This window comes from Lacerta agilis, chromosome 5, assembly GCF_009819535.1.
Source record: "Lacerta agilis isolate rLacAgi1 chromosome 5, rLacAgi1.pri, whole genome shotgun sequence".
Lineage (NCBI taxonomy): Eukaryota > Metazoa > Chordata > Lepidosauria > Squamata > Lacertidae > Lacerta > Lacerta agilis.
In genome coordinates this window covers 11,468,537-11,492,847 of record NC_046316.1, presented here as the reverse complement: position 1 = coordinate 11,492,847, position 24,311 = coordinate 11,468,537, and the positions used below count along the sequence as shown (strand labels likewise).

The following is a 24,311-nucleotide window of genomic DNA, read 5'->3' as shown; positions in this document are numbered from 1 at the left end:
GGGAAAGATACCATGGACATCTGCACTGGGGGTGATTCTTTTGCTGGGCTTACTACACTGGCTTTGTTGTTGGTCTGCGGCTAAGACAGAAAAACAGATGGTTTAGTTTCCCCCCCACCCTGCTGGGAAACAGTCATAAAAAAACATTACATTGCTATTGCTGCAAACAAGACATTTCAGCTCAGTCCCTTCCCAAGGTCACCTGTGGAAGGGAAAGGAAACAGGAGAAGGTATAGTGGAACAGGTCATGCCTGGTTTGCCATCTTCCATGGCAAAGATGCACCCAGATACCCACGGAAGATTAAACAGGATTGGGAAAAGAACGACATGGGTATAGATGGGTTAGTCCAAAAGCAAAGTGGCAAGGAACTTAAGGGAAGATGAGTAGCCTAAATAGGAGTGTTAACTTAGCCAAGGGATGGAGGAGATAAGAGAAGGGAACACATTCAGATGAACTGCAGTATGTTGGATGGAACAACCTGGTGGCTGGTCACATTCAGAAACCTTTTGGGTGGAGCGGAAGGAAGGAAGATATTCATGACTAATCCCTCAGTGGGCCAGAGAAAGCAATGTGTTCAACGACCTTCCCAACACTCCACTTAAGTTTTTGATGTTGGACATAAGTTGGACTCATGTTCACACAAACCTAGTTCACTAAAATAGCCTGACTTTATGTCCTTCCTTCCTATCCTGCAGTTCTGGATCCTAGCATTATAAGTTGCAAGGGCTGGTTGACTCATATGCCTCTCTCAAAGAGCGGAAGACTCCCAGCCCAATTATTTCCCAGTATGAGCAATCCTGCTCGAATTCAGGTAAGCCAGAAATGTACAGGTTGTGGTCTAGATGCATGTTTTTCAAGAAGCAGGCAAACCTGGATGCTTGTTCTCCTTGGCGATGCACAGCAGAGGCCAGCCCAACCCTTTCCTGGCTGCCAAACAGCAGACTAAGAAAGGAGCAGGCAAGATGAACTAGTCGAATGACTATCCTACTATGGGAGTCACTGTCAAGCTGAAACTTATTCAGTCTGTAATATCCACAGCGAAGTCATTTGGAAATCTGAGAGGAGACCACTGGAAGTTGTGTCTTTGCAGTTCACAATGCATTGCACTGGCCCAGTGCATAGTTTGAAGGTACATGATGCAATTCTACCGCTGAAACTAAAAGCAAATCTGGTCCTGGTTGGGAGACTGCCTAGGAAGCATATGAATGCCACTCTGAGCTCTTTAGGAAAAAGTGTAATAAATACATGACAAAATAATAGGAGAGGCAGATACCCTTTGACAAAACGGAATTATACTGATGCAGAAATATCTTATTAACCTGCTCTATCAAGCACCTTTGCCACAATAGCACCATGGTTGCTCCACTATTATGCATTTAAACTGGTACCAAGCCCCCCCCCCCCCAAGTTTGTAGTAGTTCCATATGCACTAACACATCGATCTGCAATATGAGTTAGAAAAACCACAGTGTTTCATGGTGGCCAACCATGCAATTTTCAGATATTCAGAAGAAGTGTCAAGGATCACCTGTAATGATAGCAGATACGTCCATAGGTAGAGGGCAACAGAAAATTACACAAACAAAGTTGGGGAGATTTTTGTAACCTGCGATAACCCACAACTAATTCATTTACTTGACAGGGATTGGCTGACACAGTGAGCCCTCTTCAAATATAAACTCCAAGGCACTGGAGATGCCTCCACATCATACAATGCCACTTTGCTGTGTTTGAGAGAGGAAATCAAGCAACCATGTGGGAGAGCAACCCCACCAAGATGAGGACAGGGTGGGAAAAGACCTTTCCAATTAATTAGCCCTGCCAACACAGTTCTTTGATCCCCTCTCACACACACACATTCTCACACTGCACCAGTGTGGCACTGCATCATGGGAATGTGGCTCTAACACTGCCAAGTGCGAGTAATGAGTTGACCACATGCAACAAGTACAAGCTGAACGCAAACCCTGTAAATGACCCCACACAAATCTCAGCTTCATAGAGGGGCATTGCAACCAACCCTAAGCATGTCCTGACTTTAACCATGCCCACTCTGTAGCATGTGTAAGCAGAACCGACATGCAAGCCTTTGAAGCTGTGCTTTCCAGAATTCTGCTCTGTTAGAATTATGCTCAGGACACACTCACCAACAGACTTCCTTAACCCACGTATCAAAACTGTTCACTATGCTACGTGGGCTAGAGGTTTTCAAGTTCTAAAAGGTCCATGGGATCTATGAACCCCTCCCAAGGGAGGTCAAGAGATGCCTCCAAGTTGGCAGGGGAGGTGGTATCTCTGTCCAAGATCCCCTTGTGGCTACAACCCTACACGGGGAAACAGTTCTGCTTTGCTTAATCCAGTTCTCAATTTCTTCCCCATAACCCATGATAAAAATAGAAAGACAAAGCAAGTGTAAAACTGGGTTTCAACATACATTCATTTGCACCAGCTAGGCCTGACGTTTCACATCCCTTCAAGATGGAAGTAAAAAACAGACAGTAACACGTGTGTTTCTGTACCTTCCACTACATGGGATATTGTGCACATCACAGCAGGTATAACGGCTACAAATAAAACCAGTAGCAAATGTTCTTGCTGCCTCATTATTTTTCATAAAAACAAAGTCTTTGTGAATGAAGACTTGATTCTCATACTTAGGATCCTGTTATTTGCAAGGCCACCAGAAGCTGATTTTAATCCTCGCTATGCTGCAAGCATCTCTCTCACTCACTTTTCTTTAACAATTCTGGTATTTAACACAGGGTAGATCCCAAATGAAGATTTTTAAAGTAAATAAATACATCTATTCATTAGAGGGGGGAACCCACTCTGCTCCTATTGAAGATTATTCTTAATACTTCAAAACAGGGGTGGAGAACCTAGGGTCTTGTGAGGCAGTGAATGCAATCCACCAGGCTTCTCTGGACTCTCCCCAGGACAAACCCCTCATCCACTGCCCTCTGTGTGGAGGGATGTGTTTATTGTGCGGGTTCAGAAGCCTTTGACATCTGTATGACTGACTGGAACACAGCCTACTACACAAAAAGGTAAGACACCCATCTGTTGCTTCCACTATTTATTGCTTCTGGTTCCACCTGAAAAGGAATACAGCTCTCAAGCTGGAAAATCCAGCCCTGTTTTATAATGAAGAAATGCACCCCAACCAAGCAGGTACTGCAATGCGACAGACTATAACACTGCCCTCTATCTGCCTCATGGTTGCTCTTGCTCTGTGTTATATGTTGCTCTGAGTGATACGCTGCTTTGGTCCTGAAGGCAAAATCTTGGCTGGAAGTGTAGTAGCAGTACTTAAACCCCCCCCCCTAAGCTGACTTTCATTTGCAGGAGGGTGAGAAAGAGGAGACTCTGATGGGGGGGCGGTGGGGGAACCCTAAAATTAAAACCTGAGGAGGTGAGCATTGCAGGAGCTTTACCTAGACTCTGTTTCTTGTCTGTAGATTGAGCTGTTGAGAGTGCAGGAAGTCATCCCCCCCCCCATGAAGGAAGTCTAAAGCTTTGGCTCAGCCACTACCCTTCCCAAAGGATGCCCAAAGCAATCCCTAAGGAAAGCTAGGAGAGGGATGCTGGTGTCATCAGAATTTTGCCTGAAGGAAGCGAGAGCTTCATACGACGAGCGACATAGCATGAGACTTACTTCTTTTGACATTTGGTTGCATTATATATCCAACACATCCTGGGGGGAAATACACATTCATTATGAAGGGGGAAATGAATGGGAACAGTTGTCAGATATGTGATTAATGCCAACTCATTTTGGCATTAATGCCAACCATATACTTCTGGATTTTTTTGGTGCGGGAGGAGCACTGAAGTGGAAGGGAGAAGACGGGAAAACAACTGTGTAACGGAAGAGGGTCTTAGGCACAGAATTCTGGGAGGGAACAGGAAGTTAATGACGGATGTGAGCCACACCATGGTGCTGCGGCCAAACTTTTCACCCAGGACAGGAGGAAAAGGCCGTTTGTTCTGCACTGCAGGGCTGCTCACCACCAAGGAAGGTAGCGCTAGCGCAGTGCAATGCCGGCTCCTGTGTCCATTTCAGCACTTCTGCAATGAAATACCCAAAGTTCCATGCCCGGACAAGAGGGCAGAGACCATGCTCTTCTTGGCCAGGGTAAGGCTATGCGGACAGCTGATCCAGCTTGGGAGACTGTTTATCAGTTCACTCAATACCAAAAGCTGAATTTAAGGTGCCCAACTTTCGGAACCAAGTCAAACCCTTACCAAGGGCCTCGTCTACAGCATGATCATTTCCGTGAGAACATGGACCTTTCGAAGTGCGAGATGTCTCCCCTTCCCACCGGCCCCAGCACCACCCCACCCCTTGCCCAGACATGCTATGTGAAGAGGGTGATGAGCACAAGCTGGACGTGCATGGCATGAGAATGGTGATTGCACAGGGTCACAGGCAGTTTTATGGGAGGTGCTCACCATCAAATGCACGCTGGAGCTTGACTTCCTTTTCTGGACACACCATTGAGAGGAGGAAAAAAAGAAGGAAAGAAAGAGATGAGAAGAGAAGCAGAGAAAATGTTGGCACTTGTGTGTCAGCACAAACCCTGCTGCCAATCATGCTCCTCCAAGAAAGGATCAAGAAGGCACAAACATTTGGGCACATGGAAGGCAGAGATCATAAACCTGGCGACACGGCATTCCAAACTCAGCAAGAGGGTAAAAAAACAAGGAAAAAAACAAGAAAAATGCAGCCAATGTGACATGGGAGAAACGGAAACCGGCGATATGTTCTTCTCAAAATATTCCCACTCTAGCAAAGGATGAGGAAAGTTTTCCCGTAAACCACACACAGTTTCCATCCAAAGAAATCACACTTCTGAACTGCCTATTCAATATGGTAACAATGGGCACTGGGCACTGCTGTTTCAACCCCTTAGCCTTGGTCTTTCTGTTCAAAACTGCCCTCATCTGGTCAGGTGGCAAGCATATATTTCCTAACACAAATAAAGACTGTTTAATTCGCCTGTACTGAGAAGGTGGCTTACAATGACAGTTACAGCTGCAATTCCAAGGTATGCACAAATGCACCCACAGACCTAGAAAGCATGCTTGTGATCTTCCAGAGAAAGGAGCATTTCAGCACCCTGCCCATAGCAATAGTTTTCAGGATGAGCCAAAGAGACTGACTGAGTACGTAACAACACCCTACCCTTTTGATTCTTGTCATCAGAATCAAGGCACATGTCACTCTCTCACAGAGCACAGCCCTGGGAACTTGCACAGAAAAGAAGAAACTAGATCAGAGACACTTCCGCACAGATGCACGATGGATCAGACAAGAAGATGTCATGTGTGTGCTCCAACAGGAGCACAGAGAAAAAGGCACTTTGGCATGCTCAGCAATTGTCTGTGTGAATGGAAACAGCTAGGTTTCATCGAGTGGGACCAGAGAGTTTATGAGCCCCTTTTTTGCCTGCCCCAACAAGAGAGAAATGTGGCATTTTCTGAAACAATTTGAGAAAAAATAATGAAGCACAAAACAAGCATGGCTGAGAATGTGCAAGGCACTTCCCAGGTACGTTGGCAGGAGAGTAAGATTAAGTACCAGCCTGCAATGATTGATGGGCAAGAGAAGAAGATGAGGAAAGTCAGAGATTGCCGGAAAGAAGCATGATTAGCATTGCACCATGCTTATTGCTTAAGCGATCCACCCAGATTGTGTTTCCTCTTTCCTTTCTGGCAACAACTGTTACCCACATGTGGCACCAGTCACAGTCTTCTTTAGAAATCCTACTCTCACCCCCTGCTCCCTTCCTCCGGACCAATAAAGAAACTGAGATAATTCCCTTTCCCAGCTGCCTGTTATACAACCTTCTGGGGGCATGTAGATATGTATTGTGACTCTGCAGAGAAATCCACACAATGCCCACTGAATTGCACATCGTATTAATTGTGTTCACGCAATCACACACACATTTCAGAAAGCAGGATTGTGGTGTGTGGGGATACTGCCTGGTGACTGCTGCTGCTACTAAAAGGTTTACACACACAATCCTACGCATGTCTATTCAGAAGTCCCATTGATTTCCAACGGGGCTTAGTCTGGTTTTTTTGCGGTGGATTTTATCATTTTTTGTTGTGGTTTTGCCTTACAGTAACCTATTTGCTACATAAGCATGGGAAAAGTGGACTTCTGTTGAACAAAGCATTAATTAATTGTTTGTTGTTGTTGTTGTTCAGTCGTTCAGTCGTGTCCGACTCTTCGTGACCCCATGGACCAGAGCACGCCAGGCACCCCTATCCTCCACTGCCTCCCGCAGTTTGGCCAAACTCATGCCAGTCGCTTCGAGAACACTGTCCAACCATCTCATCCTCTGTTGTCCCCTTCTCCTTGTGCCCTCACTCTTTCCCAACATCAGGGTCTTTTCTCTTCTCATGAGGTGGCCAAAGTATTGGAGCCTCAACTTCAGGATCTGCCCTTCCAGTGAGCACTCAGGGCTGATTTCTTTAAGGGTGGATATGTTTGATCTTTTTGCAGTCCATGGCACTCTCAAGAGTCTCCTCCAGCACCATAATTCAAAAGCATCAATTATTCGGCAATCAGCCTTCTTCATGGTCCAGCTCTCACTTCCATACATTACTACTGGGAAAACCATAGCTTTAACCATACAGACCTTTGTCGGCAAGGTGATGTCTCTGATGTCTAGGTTTGTCAAAACTAATTGTTTGGATGGCACCAAAGCTGAATGGGGCCATAAGTTGGCTGCATTGAAGTCTTGTTCTTAAAACAGCTTGTACCTAAGGATAGGGCTGGGCGATATATTGATATATTATCCAAAACCAGTTTTGCATTCCATATCATGATAATCGGTTTCATAATTTTTGACCTGGCAATGTATTGTGAATCATGATTTGTGTTAAGGCTGAGCGACGTCTGGCTTTCAACATTGCAATATATCACCGGCTAAACATTGTGATATACCGATTATATCATGATATCTGAAACAAGGATGTAATTATGTAGAGGTGAATGGAGTAATGTCCTGAAAACTGCTGCTACTTAGGGGTCTAAAACTGATACATTTTTACTTACCTTTAACATATTGTTACAATTGTTATTTTATAGTACAGAGCAACAGGGGCAGAAGGAATCACGAGGCAAGCAATGACCGGCTTCATGGTTTTTCCCACATCGCAATTTTTTACATAGCACACACACACACACATCGTGATTTGCGATATATTGCCATGCTGAATAGTATGAAATCGTTACCACAATGTGAACTTCAAAATGGATTTGGACGATGTACCGATATCTTGCCCAGTTCATGTGTTTGTGCGTTTGTGTATGGTGTGTGTGTGTTGTGCAAAAATCACAATGCGAGAAAAACCGTGAAGCCAGCCACTGCCTCTACATAGCTCCTTATTTCCGACATGATATATCAGTATATCGCGATTTTAGCTGGTGATATATTGCAATGTTGAAAACCAGGTATTGCCCAACCCTATCCGAGGACATTGAGAACATCTTTGTGACATGAGAATTCTTCTCAGAACTGCAAGTGTATTGTCAAGGTAGAATACAAAGCCATGCAAGAGTTCAAAACTTCGAGCCATTTTAAAGCGGAGTTTCTCAAGGCATGCCATAGTGGGTCTTCTCAAGCATGCCTTATCACGGGCAGTTAAGGAAAAGCAGAGCAAATAGCTTCAGTGTGACAGACCCATTACACTAGTACAAATAATCACAGAACAAGGGGAGAAGGAAGGGGAGACAGCAGAACCCTATCCAGTGGATTGGCAGGGACCAACGGCACTTCATTCCTCATCCCACAGAAAAGTCTTTCTCAGAGGCCACTCCACCCGGTCATGAACTATTTATGCAACTTTGTGAAAAATCAGTGTCGGAATTTTATCATTTTCTTTTTCCCACCCCGTCACTTTTTCCTTTTGTACGACTTTTCCCTTTTGTATGAAGTCTATTGGATTCAAGTCTGTAGTCAGAGTTTTGTTTTGCTTTTCCATCTCTGCACAGTGCCACAAAACACTCTAGATGCTTTACACTTAATAATGACAGTTTAAGAGATTCTGAGTGTGGGTTTTGGGAACTGCCTAGCTAGTTCAAGTCAGGAGTTGACATTGCCTCATATCCTTCTCCTCCACCCATTTTCTGACTTCTGATCCACCTGCAGGTTCCTCTTTGTCAGTTCAGTGCACACTTACTTCAGTAAACTTGTTGGGTTCCCTGTCTCTTAGCTTCCCTATTTCCTGGGACCTCCTCCTGGCCTCAGCTTGCCACACAGACTTCCTTCTGGCACTTGGGTCTTTGTGAGGTTTAATCATAGACAGACAATCTCCCCTTCCCTCAGAGAAGCTTGTGTGCAAACATTCTGACAGCTCCATTCCGTCAGCAAATTGGAAGGTTTATCAGAATCCTGCTCCATCACAACAATTATTATACACATTTTTAGTATATTATTATTCTTTATTTATTACAGCTTCGCTGTTTAAACATCCTGCATTTGCTCTCTTTGTAACTTTGAAGACACTGACAGACTACAATGGTAGACTACAATGATTTCGGGGGGGGGGAATGTACCTCATCTGTTTCTCCTTAACAAATATAGGGGTTCTAGACCCAAGCGTTACCTGATTTAATCCCCTGACTCAACACAGATCTCCCATATCAAAATGATCCCCTTAGCCTTAGCTTTTATCTGAAAAGGCCTCAGAAAGTCATTGCAGAGCTGCTTTCTCCCTAACATTTAAGCTAATCTCCTCCCTTGATGCAGAGATTTAAGAGCACTACTCATTTTATCTTCTGTAGTCTTGTAAAACATAAAACCCCCAATAATGTTCTTACTAAGCATCTCCTCAACTGATTTGTTCACCCTTCTCCGATTCCTTTTCAGCTTATTTACATCCTTCTGGATGTCCAGAACTGACCACAGGACTCGAGTTTCAGCAGTTCAGGGATGACACAGTGGACAGGATGGTAGGGGAACCCTGGCTTCATTTTCCGAGTCATGCACAGAGCTCCCTTTAGGCCCAGTTACCACCTCTCAACTGAACCTACTTCATGGGCTAGTTTCAAGAATAAAACACTACACATTGCCCAGCTTACAGAGAGGATGGGATACAAATGAAATAAAACACCGCCATGACTGAACTACCTTTACTTAGACAGCACAGAATATCATGTTCCGTTGAGGAAGCAGATTCCTAAACATCCCTAGGAATCACGTCTCATTGGCTGAATTGCTCTTATAGTCAAGGGATTATTTACCCTAAACTGGCTTTCATATAAATGAAAAAGTGGGTTTTTGTCACTTACCTGTAAATTCTAATTCTTCCTAGTGGAAGTAGGTTAGTCTGACAAATGGGATGGCTCCTGCTTGCCTCAACCATGCTAGAGCAGTGCCAGAAGAAGACCCCTCCATGCAGAACACAATTTCAAGAAACGTAACCAGCTATATATATATATATATATCTGAGAAGGCTGCCAACCATAACAGTTTAAAGAAAAACACCACAATACAGAACAGAGGTAATACCCAAAGAGTCAACCAGTCTCTCGCTTGGGTGCACGACTCCAAACCAACTAAGGGTGAGGCAGACTGCCCACATTCCACCGCAAAGTGAAGGAATATAAGCAACAAAATTCTTCCTCTGTGCCTTCTGTGGGATGGTTCAGGTACACACACACCTGAACAGACAAATGCGAGCCCTCCACACCTTGACTTCTGTCCCTGAGGCAAGGCTGGTCTGGGCAAGCAGGAGCCCCCTCCTTTTGGATGATGTCATTAATTTCGACCCTGTCTGCTGCCTGGAGGAGAAGCCACCCCATCTGCCAGTGTGTCCTATCCGCACTTGAGAGAAAACCACCGCTTTTTCCCTTTATCCTCAAATAGGGCGAATTAAATGTTTTCCCCTTCTTTTATTATTATTAAAAGCAACAATAACACATTTCTATATATTGCACAATATTTATAAATGCGCAATAATAGTTTTACATGTTGCTTTCAGATGTTCAGAGTGCTTCGTACAAATTCTCGTTACAATCCTTACAACAAGCATGTTGAGTAAATTGGCATTATCCTGAAGTTGAAAGTAGCTTGACTCAAGTCATGTGATGCGTTCGTAGTAGATGCATCAATTAAGATTGATATCATATTGATTCATAACCCAGTCTCTTAGCTCCTGTGCAACACCAGCTCAAACATCCTTTTCCAATATTACATTTTAAAACTCGAATTTCTAGGCTGTTAACTCCAGTGCATCCGAGGCAGGTTTTCTCATCCCTTGCTCAACAAGTGTTGGCTTCCATGGTAAGTTACTTTTTAAGTTGCCCAGTATAGACTTATGGAAGAAAGCAGAAATAATTGATTGTGAGTAAAACTAGCTACTTTGCTTTCTCTGCAACTATACAGGATAAAGAGTACATTTCTACAGGAGCTAAAAAGAATTTGCCAAAAGCACACACACCTGTCTCTAGTTCAGATGAAGTGTTGCAACAAGCCAGGATAAATAAGTTAACGGGGTGAACTTATTCACAAGAACAGGATTAGCAACACGTGGAACAGACCCTGTTAGTATGTTATCTGTTGTGTTCAGTTCCTGGGTTTCCAAGATATGGCAGTAGCTTCTAAGCGATATGTTATTTTGGACAGCTCCTATGCCCAGATTGATAGCACATCACCCAGAGTCCTAGCTGAACAACAAAGAAATCCACAGACAAAGGAAAATTAATGGAATTCTAAGAGAAATCATACCCGTGAACATCTAGTTTCCTCCCTAGAACAGTACATTACACACCATTAAATTATCTCCTCATTACTATGGAGCTTTATCCTATTCTATCTCCCTGCCTCTTTCCCCAGCAGGAGGTAAAACTACCAGCAGAGATTATAGGAAAAGAACGCTGAAATTAATTTGGAAACAGCATTCAGAACGGTCAATTCCACAGAAAAACTAATTATCCCAATGAAAGCAGTTCATTTGCTGCACTTGTTGTGAGATAAGCACAACCACAATTCCTTGCAGCCAACACAAATACTCACAGGAAAAGCAAATGGAGAGAATAATCAATAGTCAAGAATTCATTAGAACATCACAGGGGTATCATTTTAGGGTGATGTATTTCACTTTGTATGGAACAGGAGCAATGCTCCTGTATCTTACATATGAGCTGTGGAGATGAAATGAAGAAAACACTGCCTATTTAGTGGTAGCAGGGTAGAGGCAAAATTGGGAAACATGTGAAAAACATGTACAGTTAGGGCGGACTTCTTCACACACATGCAAGGAGCTTTGGGGTCAGAGGTTCAGGCAATTTCATAGGCAATGGGAGACATCTATCCCCAAAGAAAATGGAACTTCCCTTCCCTACGCCCCCAAAAGGAAGACGTTTCTGTAAAGCTAATTTCTATATTTGGTTGGCTCCTCTTTTGTGCTGACCACTGATCTTATTAGTGCAAGGGTCAGAAAATCTAACAGCTGCTTCGAAAGTAAGAGAAGCCTAAACATGCAGGAGGAATTCTTCTCGTCCTTTGTTGTAGAGAAAAATATGAAATCTTGTATTAATTTATGAAGCCCTGAGCAGATTAGGTCCTGGGTATCTCAACGACTGCCTGACCCCTTACATTCCAGCTTGATCACTAGGATCATCTGCCAGCGATGTTGCTGGTTGTTCTCTGAGTCGGCAAGCTTTATTTGACAACAAGGAACCCAGCCTTTAGAGTCAGCCCTGTCCTGTGGAATACTCTGCTAGTTCAGCAGGCTTCTCCTGCTTCAACTTTGAAGCACCTGCTGAAAACTTTCCTATCCCATTAGGCTTATGCAGGCAAATAAATATGGTTTTATGTACTGTTGTTGCGAATAAATATGGTTTTATGTACTGTTGTTGCAAACCACTTTGACATTTTCCTTATGAATTGGTGGCTTATAAATATTTTTTTAATAAAAGTAATTAATAAATAAAATGTATACGCATTCTCAACAAAATCCTGATCAACTATGGAAACTGAATTACGTACTGGGTCTTAACGCTTTACCAATCTCATTTTATGGATTCTTATTCTCCAATATGTCAACATCACCATCATCATCTTCTTTTCAAGCTCCACAATGAGACACGGTGAATTCATAGCATATGAAATCTTCCATACCACTTTAATTTATATATTTAAACATAAACACACTCATACATCAATTCCAGAAGTTGTAAAGCAGGGCTGGGCAGACTTCAGACTTGCCTATTATTATTATTATTATACTGGAACCTAAAGATCCACCAACCAAAGTGAAAAACATAGCCGGTAGAATTAAAGAACAAGGGTGCCTCTGAGCATGTTCTGAGCCTAGGAATTTATTTTCATTAACAGGTATCTGAAGAAGTGTGCATGCAGGAAATAACCTGTTACAGTACTTTCACACATAACCCCTATTTAGCTTGTTTCTTCTCAGTGCCCTATTTTGGGTGGCAACTCATTTTGTGTTGCTATATTTAAACAGTCGGGAGTCAGAAACCCTTGCCAGAAACTACTGCAAAATCACCCAGGGATCTGCCACTAGATCCCAGTCTATCTTTTACACAACCCTGGCTTAGGAGAGGAAGAAAGATCAATGGCACAGTAAACAGCAGAAATGAGGTGGGAGAGTGGTGAAGACAGCCATAGGAGGAGGAGCACAGTTGTTTTCTGGTGCAGGAATGATTGTGGGCCTCTGGTAAAGGACAGCAATTCTAGTCAAACAGACTGGAAAGGAAGAGGGTGGGCTAAAATCCAAAACCTACCTTTACTCCATCAGACTTCTTGTTCAGTAAGCTTTTGGCAGCTGCAGAGAGAAATAAGAGACACAAGTAAGCTTCATTTTGTGAACGCCTGTTCCCTTGCCCTTCAACTCAGTCTTACGGGAGTGTTAGCAGAAAGTTCCCCTTGCTAATTAGGGTGGCTATAAAGGCCAAGCCATATCCATCTCAGGCTCCCACTTGTTCAAAACAACAAATTATGCAACCTGCCTAGTATTCACACCAAAGACACTGCTTAGTAAAACAGGCCTTGAGAGTTTGGTTTCAAATCTTTTACTTTCATTGCTTGCGCTATCCCTTCAATATTCAAAGTTAACAGTGACAATAAAAGAAAAAAGGGGGGATCTCTTAAATTCCAAACGCTGAACATTACCCCTTGAATACAGTTGTTAAGGCTTCTTTCACACAAGGCAAACTTTCTTCGCGGAAGTCATCAGCACTTTTTTAAAAAAAATTTAAAAGTGCGAATCTCACATGTAGTTTTGTTGTGTGCAATGAATTCAAAAGTTGTCTCGACCAGCTGCAAGTTCCTGCTGCATGTACACATGGCAAAATACACGTATGATTTCCATGCAGGAAATTTTGCCTGTGAAGTGGCTCATGCATAGATACTACCTATTAAAAAGTAGTAGTTGATGGGCGTGGTCAACGCCTGGGAATTCCAAGTGCTTTGACCAAACCAATCTACCAGCGAGAATCCACGTGGAATAAGAACCAGGAAAAGATTGCTCACCGTCCGGGGTGGGGAATGGGGAACAGAAGCAAGGCACCACTGGCAGCTGCCAAGTGGGAGAACGCAAGGAGAAGACTATGAGAGCAAGATTCAGGCTACCTGTTTTGCCTTCAGAAAGGCAAGACCATGTCACCTTTGTCTGAATGAACAACTAGCTTGCAGACACACAAACACATCACACACAAGTATACATGTACTGCGGATGCATGTGTAGCAGAGGGATACAGGGCAACCCCCAATGCACACATGAGACCACCTATACATGCCCAAGGACAACAACTCAGCATATCCATTTACAACAGCAAAGCAGCATTTGCTTGGAACTTTGTGGCCAACAAATTCACTCAACAGGTGCCTATTGGTGTAAAGGCACTGCCCCACAAACTGTACACTGCAGTTGGTGAAGGGTTCTAGGGACACAGTAGGACAAATGAGTTGCAAATTAATGCTAATGCCTCTTAAAAACTGCTTAGGTCACATCCACATGAAGGTACAAGATTAGGGTCAAGGCGAAAGCATGATGTGAAACTTCTGTGGCTGGGACCGCAGCACGGATCAAGGCCCTACAATGCAGAGAATGGCAGGCAGAGAACATTCACTTTATTCCTAAAAATGTGAAAATACTAGCCCTTGCGGTCACCGTGAAAGCATAGTTAAGTTTCTGCTTTAACATCCCAAGAGAGCAAAGTTCTGGGTTCTCTGGCATACAGGATCTCCTACACATTTCAAAAAGAATTGAGCTAAAAATGGGGTGGGTTTCATGAACATTTCCTTGTCCCTCCTTGTAAAACTATTTTTATATAGAAGCTAGATGGTCACCTATCAGGGGTGCTGCAGCAGAAAATTCCTTCATCAGCAGCAGAATGGATTGGGTTGCCTTTGAGGTCTCGCCCAAATCTAGGATTCTAGTACAGCAAATTAGGGAAATATAATCTGGGTTGCCTTAGCAGTGTGTTCCCTCTTCTCCCCCTTCCCTTTAGAAAGGGCTATGGGAGGAATTCATCCCCAGTGATGTCATCACATAGCCAAATCTGATTTGTTATACAGCACTGGGACATGGTTGTGTTCATTATGCGACTGGTTGGGATAATGTAATGGTAAGGTAGCACATATTGGGGCTGTAAACAGGTACAAAATAGACTTTGCAGAGGCCACCGAGGTAGTGGCGGCGGCAGGGTTTACGTCAGAGGAACTCATTGCACTCTCTAACGCCCATGTTTTGCATAAAATGAATGTAACTCATGGTAATTTGGCCTAGAACTGCACTCAACACAGTTATTGTGTGCCTAAGGAGGTTTTAAACCCAAGACTTGAACAGAAATATTATGCAACCCACATATTAGGCTAAGGGAATCTGACCAATGCATCAGCAGGGTTAAGATTTCCTGCTCGCTGATTTTGGAATTTAAACCCTGAATCCCAGATTATCCTGAATATGGGCAGGTTTGTATGGAAGTTGAAATTCCTCTGAAACTTCGTGCCCACCTTGAAAACAAATGAACAAAAAAGGAGGTGTTTTTGCTTCCCTATTTATATGAGTAAAAAATATGTAAAAACAAAAATGAAACAAAAAACTTCTAACTTTCTATACACAAGGACAAAGTAAAAAATAAAAATAAATAAAAGACCCAGCTACCACCACCCTCATAAACTGCACTGGAAGTTTCACTTGCCCAAAAGGCATACTATCTCAAGTTTCTCCGAGAACTTTTCTACATTTCATGGGAAATTCAGGGCTACAAATGAACAGAGGGAACTCTGTTAACTGTCTTAGTTAACAGCAGAGGCAGCATGAAGGAGACATCATCTGCATGAATCCAATGAGTCCTACTGCACAGACTGAAATCAATTTTTTTTACCCTTGTGTAATTAGTCCTGACACTCCACTCTATGAAACTGATGCTTCATGCTTGGAATTAATTTTTTACAGTTCATAACTGCAGCGCACAACAACGCTACTGCATGCTGGATGACAACGTACTCAAGCACATTTCTGAAAGAGTCAGAAATTTTGTGTTGATCCCTCCCCACCTGTGAAGTTAACATATTGGGGGGAAAGGCAGTACCTTATGTGGTCAGTTGTACTGAATACAGAGACAAACACAAGAGAAAATTCCTCTTTGAGTAGTCTTCAAGGCTAAAGAGGTGGGGTGGTGGTTACTCAACTACAGCCTGTGTCGTTTGCAATATGGATAGCATAGCTGCCATGGAAAACCACTTTGACGTGAGCACTTTTCACACAAGCTGTTCTGTCCACGGGATGTGTTGCTTACACTGGCTTTGCAACAACAAACAGCGTGGTGCCTTTGTTATGCAGAAGTGGGTTTCAGGTTCTATCACGCCACCAGCAGAACATACGAAACAGGTCTCAACAAGAGGAGAGTTAAAAGCAAAAAGAAATACTATACACCACATGGCACACCCAAAGTGGACATACATAGAGTTAGGCCACAAAATTCTGGTGTGTGAGTTCTAGTTTTGTCTGGAACAGAAGACAATATGGAGGAGGGGGTGGAAACCAAGGGAGAGGTAACAGGAAAACGCAATGCTTCTTATTGGAATTTGCTTCCATCCCTGGGGGAAATGCAGGACAAAGGTTTAAGAAATAATAATAGTGCAAGAGCAAGCAAGCTGCGTAGTTACACAGACCTTATGGCTTTGTTCTGTGTAACCCTAACATGTGGCCCGCTTTTAACAATGGAAATCACAACCAAGAAAGGGCACTTCCTTACCTGTCTCGCAGCTTCCTTTTGGCCCTGTCAGAAATTATGCCCCACCACCGCACAGAAAGCAGGGGAGTATTTGCATGGTTCTAGAGCACTTGGAGCTACCTCAAGGTGATAGGTATCAGGGGCGTAGCAAGGGGGCATAGGGGGCAAACCGCCCCATGTTCCATAATGGAGGGGGTGACAAATTATCAAGGAACAATTACTGTCCTACTAGGGCGGTTCATAAAAAACTTTTTTTTAAAATGCCTGCTCCAAAGGTCTTAACTTACTATACTAGGGGTTATATAGCTATATATGAAATTTCATGCATATTGGTTAATATCTTGACCCTCCTCCACCAAAATAGCTGTTTACTTGGCTGTTTTCCTATGTCGTGAAGGCTGAAATTTCAGTTCAGTGGAGCACTTACTGTTTCCAACCCTAACCCTGTGGAAAGCCATCTAATTAGACTTTAATCTGATTCTGAGATGTTTTTAGGAGGTAATTTAATTATTGTCTGGTATTATACCAATGTTAGGTATCTGATGTTAGCCACCCTGAGCCCGACTTCAGCCGAGGAGGGCAGGATATAAATAAAAGGTTTTTTTAAAAAAATTATTACTTGTTATTATTCCTTTGTAAGAAAATATGAAATAGCGTAAAACCATTTTTGCAGGGGGCTGGGAATCAATGGGAGGGGGGTGACAATAAATTTTCCGCACCTGGTACCACCTGACCTTCCTACGCCTCTGATAGGTATCACAAATTCCTCAATGCCTAAAAAAAAACCCTATACCCACAAGTGCTTGGAGAAGGGGGGGGGGAGAGAGATAGGAAGAGCAGCAAATGTCATAGACCATCACAGATTGTGAACGGGCTGCAAAATGCGTTTAATTAATTCCCCACTCACCCCGAAACTCTTAACGTGTGCTTTATGGAAATAAGTAGTCTGCGTTTATAGTGGGGCTAAAAAAATAGCTGGGTAGGAGAAGCAGTGTGAATAAACTTTCTATGCAACTGCTGTGCACTGCGAAGAGATGCAAAGGACAGCCAGGAAGCCTAGAAATGCTAGCTTGAACACAGCTGTGGAAATCTGCTCACATCCTGACCCTAATGAATGTTCCACAGTTCACATGCTTCACCCACACAGCCCCAGGAAAAAAAAATTCCAGTTACTGGCCCAGCACTGAAGGAAGAGAAAAATTTTGCCACTCATTTAAAGCAGCTCATGCAATAGAAGATGGTTGGGGAAGACTTTTATAAATTAATTTACAACACGGTGACAAGAGCAGACATCCCAAGCAGACCAGACAAGACAAAGATGCATGTTTGCTCAGAGCTGTGGCCTGCAGGTGTCAGCCGACACACTGGAAACGCAGGTAGGATTCCCACTGATGAAGCACCACACACAGGCACAAGACATGGTTTAAGATGACTCAAAAGAGAGAAAGGGGGGGGGAAGCACAGGGCACAATACACAACTCAGCACAAGACGACAGTAGGGACGACCCCAGGAAAACTGCCTGGGAGGTCCCTTTCAGGTAAAGAAATGTTTTTGCATCCATGCTCTGCAGATTCCCAGACATGGGACACATTGCCATCCATTCTTGACCCCTTCTCAACCCTTCCCCATGTGACATTAGGTCAGGTTCTGCTTTGAGAAACTATTTTAACGTTAAAAATAAATAAATATTAAAATGCTTACTCACAATTTTAGCACAGGGTTGAGTGACCCAGAGTTTGCAGACTGTGTTAAACTTGACGTCACGAGAGCATGTATGTGAAAAATTCTATAGCCACAATGAAAGCAAGAGCCCCAAATTTCTAATCTTTATGGTCCCTAAATCTGTCTCATCTAAGAGAGTCTGATACGGGTTTCATTTTTTTTAAATTAATAGTATCTTTAATGATGCCTGAAGTTCTCTGCTGGTATCAATTTTGGGAACAGTTTCCCTTCCCCAAAGGACAACGTATATATTATCTGGTGGGCTGATCATCCTGGTTTTAAACTAATGGGCAGAAAGAAAAAACGGGTAGCCTTCATGGTTGCAGAAATAACTTGGGATATAATGACAAAACATTTTCCAAGCAGTCCTGGAGGGACTGATGAATTCCTCTGCCTTTTCCTCTTGTTTAATTCATGGGAAATTATCAGTTAGTCTGCAAGCCTGAGTGCCAACAAAGAGGCAGGAGAAATAAACTTTGCCAGTGTCACAGCAAAGTAGGGGGAAGGCCCCTTTTATGGGGCACCAGAGGCTGCCCCCCACTTCCTCTCATTTCCTTGCCTGCACACTACTGGATCTTAAGCATCATCCCACCTAAAGCACATTGACTAAAACATACAGTGAAATTGGGTACCGTATTTTTCGCTCCCTAAGACGCATTTTTTCCTCCTAAAAAGTAAGAGGAAATGTCTGTGCATCTTATGGAGCGAATGCATGGTCTCTGGAGCCGAATTGCCTAGGGGCCAAAAGCAGATCATGCTCTCTTTTTTTTTACAAAGAGAGAAGGGGATGTTGAAAGGAAGCCGCTGAACAGCTGTTCAGCAAGTGATCGGGAGAGAGATAAGGCTCCCTTTCCAGCCCCGCCCCCTTGCCCAGGCCTCCATTGTTGAATACAGAGGGAGGCTGTTTGTTTCCCCAGTGACATGTGACTGGCTGATTAGATTATCTGTCTGGATACTGTAGAAATGGCTGTAGGACTAGAAGCTGCAGAACTGAGTTGAACCCCATAAAAACGGGGCTTTTCCTCTTTGAAAAAGAAGCTGCACCATTTTCAGCTGATCCTCAAAAAAGCAGGGCTTTTCCCTTTGCAAAAAAAGCTGCACCACTTTCAGCTGATCCTCAAAAAAACAGGGCTTTTCCCTTTGTAAAAAAAGCTGCACCACTTTGAGCTGATCCTCAAAAAAACAGGGCTTTCCCCCTTTCCTCCTCTAAAAACTAGGTGGGTAGTTGGCTTTTGCTAGATAAAAGACCTGGTTGCTTTCTTGAAGTACTTATCACCAATCATTCACAAAAATCACAACGCTACTCCTCACCCACCGAACTCTGTGGCAGGAACACTGGATCGCAAGAAGTCTAAATTCTGCAATGTGATTTGTATTTATATATATATTGCATGAAACACCACACGCATAGTGCACCCAGAAACAAGCATGCAGATTAAGTAGAACAAATGGGGGTCTGTGAGAAACTTGTGGGGGAGTAGGGCACAGTGAGGATGACTCCCCCCCTTCCTTCCTTCCGTCCCCCACCCTGCAAATTCCTCAGCTCACAGGCATGAGGCCTCTGAAAGACTATTGCTATGTCACAAGAAGCTCAGGGGATGTGGTCTCAGGCATTTTGAGGGCTCCATGGAGCCTAGCAGGGAAAGGGAGCCCGGGGAGTCTGGTACTTCAGCCTGAAAGTCCTTAGGTCCACTTCAGCCCCTGTTTATGTGTAGGCTTGGCTTCAGCTCAGCAGATTCATTCATTCTGAGCCCAAGGCACTGTCAGTGTAATGGGTTTGGGGCTCAAGTTTGGCTGAACATTAATTCTTAGCTAGCTGAAGACTTGTGTCTGCACACTGCTCTGCTGTTGGGGATTCTGGTGGAAGAGGGCACAAACCTCAGATGGCATTAGTCCTGGAGATGTAGGGAGTTCCCCTTTAGTTTCAACATCCATGTTGTTGATGATCTCCTCCACTGTAAGAGGCCCTTTTCTTGTCCTATTCGCATCCCCCTTTGTATTCAAACCCACAGGTGCTCCAAACAGATGGTTCGGAACCACAGTTTTTGAACTACAGAATGTAACTTTTCTAAGCTGCTGAAAGCTATTGCTTGATACCCAATCGTGTGGATGAATTGCAAGACAACCCTGTATCTCCTCTTCCTGTAACGTGACAGGCCACTTCGCTAGGAACAAGCTTCATTATACAACAGCACCCCGACCCTTGCCAAGCCAGTTTGCTGGTATGTTTGGTCCCCCTCACTCTAAGATACACTCACCTTCTGAAATCCCCTTCAAACAGCAGGCACTGGCAACCCCACATCAGACCAATCCCTGCCTCCAAATCTCATGTGCTGATTCATTGCAGGACTGGGTTAAGAACCCAACATGCATACTTTGTTAGTAGACTTAAAATCCATGTGGTTATGGTTCTTGGTTAGATGGATACCTTAGTACATGCCCATTTCTCAGCCAGCAAGCATGGATGGCTTCTCACTGGGTTCACAAACACTGGTGCATGCTGGTTTTAACTGGTTGTGGAGTTGGTGGAGGGTAGGCGGATAGGTAACTCTAGGTTCAGGCACTCAGGATATACGACTCATGCCACATACCTTGCTCAGCCAGGCCGGCAGCACTCATGGCGGCCGAAGCAGGGGCGGAGCTCTGCCTGCCAACTGATTGGACACAATCATTCAGTGGGAGGAGCCATAATGAAGCAAAAAGGCCCAACAGCAACGAGAGAGCAAGGTGCAAGTAAATTAGTTTTGAAAGGAAAAGTAGGAAGAAAGAAAGGATCGAAGAAGGGAAACACACTATTACAGGGGGTAAAAAAAAGGTAATTGATTCCCCTTAAAACATTAAGATAGAACTACAGAATCCAGCACAGAGGGTTGGACGTCAGGAACGGCGTTCAGAAAACGGCAGGACTTAGCTGTAAACAGTGTTTAAAAAAGCAGGCTCTCAGATACAGAGTTCTGGGACGACAAAGTCAAAGAAGAGGGACATTATCATCAAGAAGGCAGTAATAAAGGTTTCGGGGGAGGGGGGGAGGAGTCGGAGGGTGCTAAAGACTTGAATCCAAATGCCATTGAAACATCTTGTACTATGAAAGACCAAATTGTGAGAGAATTAAACACACACACACACATACACACACCACACACTCAATTGGTACGTCTGGGTTCATAGACACCATAGCATCTTCAGCCACTGTGTGCCAAACATGTGTTCAGTAAAAAAAAAAAAAAAAAAAAAAAAATTCAGTTCAGTAATAGGGAAATCAACATCCTTTTTATGGGAAGTACAGATATTATGTGAACTGTAGTTTATTAGGAACATTTTACAGAGTAGCATTTCTCACAGCTCTCCAGAGTGGAAAGAGGGTAGTTTGTCTCATCAGCACTCAAGGTTCTTAAGCATCCCCTTCCAAACTGGGATGATCTGGATACTTCTCTTCCAAGAGTTCTGATACGCATTTACTGAGTTTTCTCATCGGCCTGGTTCACACAAAACAGTAAGGCAAATTCTGACTTACGAGAGCTGCACACTTTGCAGCCTCCTCAGTCCTTTTTACCGCTCCACTGTGTCGAGTTAAGCCAAGGTTTTGCTTTGTGCGTTGTCCGAAACCGGGCTTGTGGTTAAGCTCTCTTTTCACTAACCACGAGCTGCAGCCAAGTTCTGTTCTTGGCTACAGTTTGTGGTTAGCGAGGAGACAGCTTAACCACGAGCCTGGGTTTGGATGACAGATTAAGCCAAACCTTAGCTTAGCTCAGCGGGAGCAAAAAGGATGATGGAAGAGCCAAGCGGCTGTGAGCCCATATACATCTGTGCAGCCATGGCAAGTCATAGCATGCAGTATTAAAACCACCTTCCTAATAAAATGGTCAATCCAAACAAAGTTAAGATGTGGTTAAACCACCCGGATGATGTCAAACAAAACGGAAGAAGAAAGTATGCAATTCTACGCCACCGCTAAGAAAAGAGACCAACGGAGTATTTGGGTGTCTTGGTGGCTCTGCGGGAAGGGCAAATGTCCACCTAAAAGCAAGACAGGACAGTAAAACATGTGGGGGGGGGAGGAGGAGGTAGCAGCACCATTTTCTAAGTCAGAGCCTTCCAAACTTTTCATGTTGGTGACACACTTCTTAGACACGTTTCGCGACGGAGTAATTTTTACTAGCAAACCCCTTTCCAGCCCCGGGAAGAGTGTGGGGTGCATTTGCGTAACACACCTACACACTGCAGCCGACACACTAATGTGTCACGACACACAGTTTGGAAAGCTCTGTTCTAAGTGATGCAGGCAACCCCCGGCAGTCTGGACTTGCCAACTCAGAGCTTCTCTGTTAAGTTACAGGAAAGACCAGACCTCATTCTTCCTCAAAGTGAAAACTAAGTAGATAAGCTCTTGGGGAACCCGCTGTGAAGAAGACTACAGCATTAATACAATGCGTTTCAAGTATTCAAGGCACTTCACAGGTGTTATCTCAGTGATCCTTACAAAAGCCATGTAAAATCAGGAAGTATTAGCTCCTTGAGTGCAAAGGATTGAATCATGCCTGAGGCCATCTAGTGAGTTTGGGGCTGAAGTGAGATTTGAAATGAGGAACCTGCTCCTCACTTCTCAAGATCTCAGCTACTCTATGCCAGTCTGCAAAAGGAAGAGATATATAGAGAAAGGATAGCAGGGTCAGTAAATTAAGACTAGTCATCTTCCCAAATCTAATCCTCCTGCCTTGCATATTCAGAAGACTAATGAGTTAGTCACCATCTTGCCCAACATTTTATATACCTCTATCTGTATTTATTCGAGTGCGCACTCTCCCTCCCTCCCTCCCCCCCCTCTCTCTCTCTCACACACACAAATTCAGTGTAATAGGTCCAGTCTCACGGGTGGTTCACATTTGCAGATTAATTACTCAAAGACTGGAGCACCAAAAAATCACAGAATCATAGAGTTGGAAGGGACCCCAAGCCCCATCTAGTCGAACCCCCTGCAATGCAGGAATCCCAGCTAAAGCATCCATGACAGGTGGCCATCTGAATCTTGAGCCAGTCTTTAGGTGTGACTGAGATGACCCTTGAGCCTATTTAATCAAGTGAGGGCAAGAAGCAGCGCCTTCATTCTGATTTGGCTGCCACATAACCACCATATTCCATTGGCTGCATGATGAGGTGACACTGTTGCAATGTCCAGGCTGGCTAGGATCTCTTTCATTCTCCGCTCTGTAAAAGCGCTAAAGCTTCAGATCATAGGGAGAAGTACTGGTGAATAGGTGGCAAACAGTTTAGTACCGAAATACATGGTTTGAAATACAAAAGAGGGATTGGGGCAAACGGGTGGGGGGGGGAGGTTTCACACTTAATTTATTATTATTATTATTATTAGTAGTAGTAGTACTATTTAGGGATGTTTTTAACACTTGATGTTTTTAGATATGCTGTAAGTCAGGCATGGCCAAACTTGGCCCTCCAGATGTTTTGGGACTACAATTCCCATCATCCCTGACCACTGGTCCTGTTAGCCAGGGATGATGGGAGTTGTAGTCCAAAAACATCTGGAGGGCCAAGTTTGGCCATGTCTGCTGTAAGCTTCTGCTGTAACCAGATGGGCAGGGTGTAAATATTATTATTGTTGTTGTTGTTGTTATTATTATTATTATTATTATTATTATTATTATTATTATTATTAACAACTTGTTGAGTGGGTGCGTGTGTGTGCGCGCACACACACACACACACACACAAACATGGGTGGCATCCAACTGTGTCCACTCACAAGCAAATAAGACTTTCCCTTGTGCAATGTGACTTGCCCTTCCCCTCCACCCTGGAACACACCCATAATCTGCTCTGGAGGGGGACTAGATATTAATTGATTGATTGATTGGAGCTGGGGTTGGTGTACCAGGGAGAAGATGATGATTAGGAATTTGCTGCCAAGGAGTGTGGTGGAGTCTCCTTCTTTGGTGGTCTTTAACAGCCATCTGTCAGGAATGCTTTGATGGTGTTTCCTGCTTGGCAGGGGGTTGGACTGGATGGCCCTTGTGGTCTCTTCCAACTCTATGATTCTACGGTCCACTTGAGTGACATTAAATATCATAAAAGTGAAGCAAGGTTTTGGGAAACTTTTTCTCTCTCCTCTGCATTATCACTAATGAACATCCAGCACCAAAGTAATTTGAACCGAGGTGTGGTGCCAGAAACTATGCTCAGCGGGGAGTCTCGGTCAGCCTTGCCTCCATTAAATATATTTGTATGACACGTACATCTGCAAATGTATTTGTCACATCCACACTTCACAACTGTGCCTCTAGAAAACAATTTCAGGTATGGTCTGTTGTGCATCTTGCATACGTAGCATACCTCACCCTGCACATATA

General features: G+C 43.8%; 1 protein-coding gene across 36 annotated transcripts in view; it reads right to left on the bottom strand.

Annotated features, from left to right (window-relative positions):
• Positions 1–24,311, bottom strand: part of CAMK2G (calcium/calmodulin dependent protein kinase II gamma) — a 156,635-nt gene that overhangs the window by 19,261 nt on the left and 113,063 nt on the right. For 6 of the 36 annotated variants that reach the window (XM_033148548.1, XM_033148562.1, XM_033148560.1 and 3 more), the window contains exons 13-14: positions 12,768–12,808; positions 12–80 (exon numbers count right to left, since the gene is read on the bottom strand). In XM_033148548.1, coding sequence (XP_033004439.1) covers positions 12–80; positions 12,768–12,808 — 110 coding nt within the window. Of the gene's footprint in view, positions 1–11; positions 81–4,453; positions 4,487–12,767; positions 12,809–20,540; positions 20,604–24,311 lie in introns of all 36 variants that reach the window. The other 30 variants (XM_033148556.1, XM_033148569.1, XM_033148567.1 and 27 more) reach the window with 7 other exon arrangements.